The sequence below is a fragment of the Aptenodytes patagonicus genome, chromosome 1 (genome assembly GCF_965638725.1).
Source record: "Aptenodytes patagonicus chromosome 1, bAptPat1.pri.cur, whole genome shotgun sequence".
Lineage (NCBI taxonomy): Eukaryota > Metazoa > Chordata > Aves > Sphenisciformes > Spheniscidae > Aptenodytes > Aptenodytes patagonicus.
The window spans coordinates 114,862,256-114,869,567 of NC_134949.1; the positions used below are offsets into that span (position 1 = coordinate 114,862,256).

The window sequence follows — 7,312 nt, forward strand, 5'->3', positions numbered from 1 at the left end:
CATTATGGTGGTTGGCAAGGCCCTCTTTTCACTGCAAGTGGAGAATTAAAGGGTCTTTCAGGCATATCTTCTCTGACTGTACTATAGAGTAGGAACCTGCTGCGGGTGAGACGAATGCAGCCAGCTAATGAACCTTGGCAGGAGTTTCACCTGCAGCTTGCTCTTGCGGTAGTAACTGAAAAGTGAACAAACCATAGACCTTAGCAGTTGCCTTTCAAGTTTCTTGGAAAGCCAATACAGTTTTTCAGTTTTAACTGAAATGCCTTTTTCAAAGCAGTGCTAAAATTTAGCCAACCTGTGATTTCTGCATCTTTTCCAAAGCCTAGACCCAGTGAGCTCCATAATTCATAATTCTGTGAGCAGCCTCAGTGGTTTTTAGGCTTAGGCTTCATAGGCTGGAGCTTATATACACTTCAGGTGTGAAAAGGCAGAATCTGTTTGCTAATTTACGCTGTAATCGTATTCCTCAGACTCTCAAGATATAGAAGGACTCTGAGCTTGGATGTACAGTAATGATGATTTAAAATAGCTTACATTGCTGTTGGATGGCACTACAGTTGTTTCAGGGAAAGGTCACACAACTGTGGGAAGGAGCAGGAAGAGAGGGACTGGGAATAAGGCCACTACCAGCAGCAAGTTTTTAATTTGGATCAACTGAGTTGTTGACGCTGCAATTTCAACCTGCAGTTTCGCAAATAACTGAACTAAGAACGGAAAGGGAGAGAAGGTCCTGTTCCTCTGGCTTTATATCCAGCAATTCCAGTTCCTTGCAATCATCATCTCCCCTTTCCTTCTACATTAAGTTTTCTGCTGTCTGGTCAGTTGTGTTGGTCATCAGTGGTGTGAAGAGTTTTCATGAGCAGGAGAAATGGACTTGAGGAGAGGGTAATAGACTTCTTTTAATGAAAGCATAGCTTTGTATTTTGAGGACAAAAAGGTGGAGAACAGTGACTGTACTTGTAATATATTAATTACTTAAGCAATAAATATTTAGAATTGCAAGAGGCTATGAGCAGATCTCATGGTGGAAGAAATAATTTCACAGTAGATTCTGAAATTATGGTGTCGGGCTTCATCTTGTTCTTCTAAACAGGGATATTAGAAGGTAAAGCTTTAAGGAACCATTGCTAGTTCAAGAAGCCTTTTCCCTTCTTTTTATGTTGTCTCATTGGGAGGCATTACTGTAAGTCTTGAGTTTGTCTACTTTGGAAAATTCTGACATGTATTTTTCAGGTATGCCCTGTGTGTGCTCACACATAATTTTTAGCCATTTTTAGTAGTTTGTGCACTCACTCACTCCTAGTGAGAACAGGAGGTCATGGTTAAGGTTTAAACTACCAAAACCAAACCACAATGTACTGTTCTCTAACCACTCCGTTAGGAAATTTCTCTTCCTAGATTTTTTTTAGTTTGAATAAAAATGAGATTTCTAGCTGCTTGTTTTTAGGGTAGCTGCCTGAACTGCTTTCAGTGGCTGTCTGTCATAGCTGGGTTTCTGTAAGTCAGAGAATTAACAATTTAAGGTGTCTGCTGGAAATGGTATGCAACAGTGTGAGGGGAGATTGTTAATCTGTGTGTGAAGGGACCTCTGTTGGTTATTAACTGTTAGGTTCTTAGGTCCTCTGTTACTCGTCCTATACCAATTAGGCTTGTATTTATCTTCTGCATTTAGATTAAAGACGGAAATATCAACAGTCTAGCATCACTTCTGCTTTTGAAATGTTGTTGTGGCTTCTTCCATCGCTTCAGACTTCGATAGTTTGGAAGAACTTGCAGTTAGTGAGGCTAAAAATTCACAATTTATTTTTTAGAAATAAGGTGACAGCTTTAAATCTTATTTGCTAAGGTGTAGAATGCTATCGAGCTATATATGGCAACAGAAGATCAAACCTAATGCGACGTAAATGCACGCAGGAAAAATTAACTTTTCATGTATACTCAAGGCTAATCCAAAGCTATTTTGGAAGTGAGTGAAATTATATCCATTGGTTTCAGCGAGCTTTGGATCAGACTTCATGTGCAAGTGATCTACCCTGATAATAAAATAAATTGTTCTAATGTGCATAAAAGATGAAATTGTGTGGTAGAAAAAACATTATGAAGAGATTGGCGGGGAGGGGTGGACTTATAGACAAACAGGCAGGTGAAGTTACCTGTCCTTTGAAGAGCACAGTAGTTAGCTTGAAAGAGGTGGGACCCGGATGTTGCATCTAATGTTTTTGTTTCTTTACTTCAGCTATATGGAAGCCTTGCTCTACCTTATCTATGCTTACCAGAATAATAAAGAACTCTTGTCCAAAGGCCCGTACAGAGGGCATGATGAAGAGCTGATATCTCACTACAGACGAGAATGTTTGCTAGTAAGTGAAGGGTGAAGTATGTTTCAAAAAGCTGAACTTGCTGCATAGCTTTAACAAAATTAATTAGTAGGAAAGTGTTGCCATCCTGTAGAACAAAACCAGCCAAAACCCCCTTTCATTAACAAGTTAATACTTAGACTTGGGTAAGGAAAAAAAGCAAAAGTAAGAAGGAAAACATTCTTCCCATTTTTTTTTTTTTGGAATAATCAATCATCATCTTTATGACTGTAAATAGCATGCTCACTGCCATCATGTTGGGGCTGGGTAGGAACAACAGTTGACAGTGCTGGTGAGCAGACTCACCCTGTTGCTACAGTTTGGCAGGGAGACAAATATTGGAAAAGGCAGCAGTAGGAAAAAAGAGCTTTTCCTGATTATCTCACTTTTGGCAATAGCGAGAAAACAAAAGCAGGTGATAGGACCTCAGTCTTAAAAAGAACAGCTGCAAAGGTTGAGTTGGCAGGTATCAAATGAAGTGGCACAAGATCAAGTGGTTTAATAGCGTGTATGTATCCTTGCTGTAAATGTTAAAGCGCAACTATGGTCCATACAAATTACCAGGTAGCTTTGTAGGAAGACTGTGCTTTAAACCAAACAGAAACTGATGCATGGTAGAATGTGAAATGCTGTATACTTAAAGGCTTTCCTTTTTTGTGGTGGTTTATGAAGAAACTAAATGAACATGCTGCAGCACTGTTTGAATCGGGAGATGATCAGGAAGTAAATAATGGCCTGATCATTATGAATGAGCTTATTGTCCCGTGTTTGCCATTACTACTGGTGGATGAAATGGAAGAAAAAGATATTGTTGCTGTGGAAGATATGAGAAACCGTTGGTGTTCCTATCTTGGACAAGAAATGGAACGTAAGTCATTTATTCATTAAGGTAAAAGGCCCTTGTGCACCTTTTTTATAAAAGCGATGTTTTCAATGTCTTGAATTGAACCTGTATCTTTTGTGTCTTCTTGGTAATGTATTTTGAGCTACCCTGACTTTTGAATAGTCCCATACATATTTAAATAAACAGTTTTTCTATATATTGCACTGGGGCATTAGGTCTTAAAGGAAACGTACTTTTTGAACGGAAAACCATTTGTGGTGTTAGACCATCTGAAGGGGCATTTATATTAACATCTTACTAGGAATTGGTATGTCCTAGTTATTGCTGGCAGACCTGAAGAAAGTGGATTATACTAAGTGAAAACTCCTCCTCTTCCCACCCATCAGTAAAAAAAAAAGTCAACGTTGGGCAGAAAAAGAAGAATTCCACATGCAGATGTAAATGCTTATGTTTGTTTTTCTTGTTTTATTTGCAGCTAACTTGCAAGAAAAGCTGACAGATTTCCTGCCAAAACTGCTAGATTGTTCTACAGAGATTAAAGGTTTCAATGACCCGCCAAAGTTACCCTCCTACTCCACACACGAACTGTGTGAAAGATACGCCCGAATCATGCTGTCACTCAGTCGAACTCCAGCCGATGGAAGATAAATTCTGCAACCTTCCTAAGCACATTGTATAAACTTTTTTAGTTCTTAAACCTTGCCTTCCTGTCACAGGGTTTGCTTGTTGCTGCTATAGTTTTTAACTTTTTTATTTTAATAACTGCAAAAGAGAAATGACTGTACAAACTTTAGCCAGACTGCAAACGAAGCTGAGAATCGCATGGCGCTCAGTCGTTTCAACCAGAATTGATGCAACATGCAAGTCTGATCATTATGGCAAAACTGCTTTTTGCCACTTATCTGTTACAGTATTACTTTGCTTTTATCTTAAGATCCTTTACTTTATCAACAGCTGTCTGGATCATTTTGTGACTGCAACTACTTTAAGTGTCCAGTGCTGTGTAAATACATGGTACTTGGTAGCTTGTAAATGAAATGAAAGAATAAAGTTTTATTTATGGCTACTTCTGTGTTTGCAAGCAGATACCTTGTATATTAGTGTAAAAAACGGGTATTTTTAGAAGAGGTACAATATATTGATGGGTTACTCAATTTTCTAGACAAGGTTCTTCAGGATTTGTGGCCAGTTTAGTTACAGGTAGTCGGAGATGACTGTATATGAATATATTGAAAAACTGTCACAGTATTATACACTATGGTTTTTTTGTATATTCTTTACTGATCTGTATGATACTGCACCTGAACACTTGTGTGTGTGTGTGGCCATGCCAAGTCTTTTCTGATAGCAGGGACTGGCTTCTGAAGCAAAACAATAATGGCACCTTCCTTCTATTCTTAGAAAAAAAAATTAGGAAAAAAAACTAAAAGTATTTTCAGTAGAAATATATTACATTCTCTGAGCAAAATTTCTAGAAATTGATTTAAGTAGAGGAAATAAAGGTTTTTTTAAAAAGTGGAATTTGTGAAGCTTAAGAACTAATCCATTTTTTTAAATTGGTATTTTAGTCATGTAAATGACCAGAAATAAAACTTTACATTAATTCCTTACTTGAAATGGGTTGCTATTGTTGCAACAAAATATTGCAGAAATTTATCTGTCCTAATTAAATTTCTATTGGAAGTGAAAGAAAAGATCTATAGGGCTTGTTTTGTAGAACTGAAATACTGTCTGGTTTTAATGAAGAAACAATTATTTTGTGGAAGAAGAAATTTAATGCGTCCTTAGGTAATCTTGTTACCTGACACTATTTTGATTCTTGCTCTTTATAGAGAACTTTCTGTGTTAGAACAGTAAAATATGTGAATATTTGTTCGTATGTTTTTATTGGAGCGGCACTCAACTTTTCATTACAGGCTTTCAAGTGGTGTTTATTCAAATATCTACTAATAAAAGAACACAGAGGGAGGGAAGGAGTGATTCAGTTCAGACCACCTAGAAATGGAGTGGGCATAAACATAGGCATCTCATGCAAGAAGAGACAGAGTTCAATCTTAGTAGGTATCAGTCTTGAAAGTTGTTCACTCTTGAGAGATACTGGAGCATAACATACAGTGAATAGAGTGTGGCCTTCAATTCAAGATCTTTTTAGGGATGTTTTCCTCTTCTGTTTTTAATATTGGAGTGCCTCATACTTTGTCAAACTACCCATTTATTTTATCAATTTTTTTTTTTTAAATATTGAACTCCTACAAGTGCAATACTACTCAGGAGCCTTTTTTTAGGTCTGAAACTATTGATGTGTGAAATACCACCTTTCAAGGAAAAAGATATACATATTATGAAAAGGGTGAAGATGCATTTTAAAAGATTTCATATTTTGCATCTGTTGCACTTTGATTTGAAACTCAATAATATGCTTACTTAGCACTGTATTTTTAAACAAGGTTTTGAACAGGTTATACTTCTCGTTTGCCGTTTTCAACGATGGTAAAAACAATTAAAAGTGAAAGAGCAATTTTATTTCTTTGCTAACAGGATTTGAATGTTTGTGAAAACTTTTAAGGAAAGCTCCCCTCTAACCCTGCAGGAGCCAGTTATCCTCATCATCTGTGTAATCTTCCATGACAAACACAGGGGAAAAGGCACTCTTTCTAAGGTAAAAGAGGAAGAAAGTATTTCACTTGGGAAGAATAACTAAGGTATTTACATTAAAAGGAAGCAAGCAAGGATGAGATTATTTGTTCTTTTTGTTTCAGTTTTTTTCAGTTCCTTAAAGTATGAAAATAATCCGTTGTAGTTTGTAGTACTGAAGATAAATATGTATTCATTTGCAGTGACTTGGAATTTTTGAGTTGAATTGAGGTCTGTCTAGTAGAGCAGAAATAACTATATATGTATTTTACTATTTCAATATCTTTTAAATACCTTGTATGAATTTAAACCTTCAGTTAAATCATTAAGGTACTATTTTGTCTTAAAAACCTTGCTTTTTTCACTGCAATAAGATAGCTGATAGCTTGGATTCACGATGCCTAGCACAAAACCTATTAGAAGTAACCGTGTAAGGTAGTAAAGCATACAGTTCATTTGGCTACCTCATAATCTGTGGCTGAATTGCGTAAGTAGATATTTCTCTTCAGTATGGGAATTGTGAGATTTTTATCAGGCTTTTTTCAGTTTATAGAACACAAAAAGATTAAGGGAATTTAACCCAAATTCATTTACTAAATCACCTGCACCATCAATTAAATGCAAGGGGTTTTTTTTCCAGGTGTTGCTTCATACCGTGGAGGACCCTGAAGGCACTGCAGTCTTTCAGTTATGTACCCGACATAAACAGCAGCACACAGGAAACAGTCTGATACTGTCCAACAAACATAAAGGTCCATAAAGAGAGACAATGGTGGTTGTTTATATTCTTCATTTTGTGCTGTTTCCTTTTCTCAAAATCCAGCAAGTCCAAATGTCTGTGGGACGCCTTATATAAACACAAATTAAGAACGTTATGAAAAAATGCACCACTCTAAGTGTATAATAAATCACCTCATCTATGCAGCATTTTCCAACATAAATACGTACGTTAATTTTTTTAAAAAATATATTCTGGTTTTGTGTCTAGAAGGATGCAAGAAAAATGGGTATCAGTGATGGCACTGAGAGGAAGGTGGTTGCATCTTTCCGTTACTTGCTTCTGGAGAGGATATTAATACAGATACAGAAAAGCTCTTATCCGAAGAGGTCTTTTAGCAAAATGCAGTAGGTATAATTCAAAAGGGGAGTGATTCTTTCAAGTGAAACGGAATTCTTTTTCATGTGATTGGTATCCAGTTTTCCTTATGTATTGTGTCCTTGAAGATCTTTTAAAATCCTGGGCTTGATGGATAAGCTCTGAACTGAAAACACTCTTAATTCCCAAGGAGCATCTTTCTTTGTAGGCAGACTAATGGTCTCGGTATTCCCCCATTTGAGTTTCCATCAGCAGAACATTCCTGCTTGGTTCAGCTCTTCTATTTCAGTTTTGATCCTTACGGGAGTGAAGCCACAAAACTTTTGCAGACATCTGTATTTCTTACAGCTCCGGCCATGGCTACCGTACACACGTGTGTTC

General features: G+C 36.9%; 1 protein-coding gene across 5 annotated transcripts in view; it reads left to right on the forward strand.

Moving 5' to 3' along the window:
- The window catches only part of USP25 (ubiquitin specific peptidase 25), a 96,257-nt gene extending 91,990 nt beyond the window's left edge, over nucleotides 1-4,267 (forward strand). For all 5 annotated transcript variants that reach the window (XM_076352197.1, XM_076352206.1, XM_076352215.1 and 2 more), the window contains 3 exons: nucleotides 2,237-2,360; nucleotides 3,030-3,225; nucleotides 3,677-4,267. In XM_076352197.1, coding sequence (XP_076208312.1) covers nucleotides 2,237-2,360; nucleotides 3,030-3,225; nucleotides 3,677-3,849 — 493 coding nt within the window. In that variant the 3' untranslated portion in view covers nucleotides 3,850-4,267. The remainder of the gene's footprint in view (nucleotides 1-2,236; nucleotides 2,361-3,029; nucleotides 3,226-3,676) is intronic.
- Nucleotides 4,268-7,312: the final 3,045 nt, after the last annotated feature.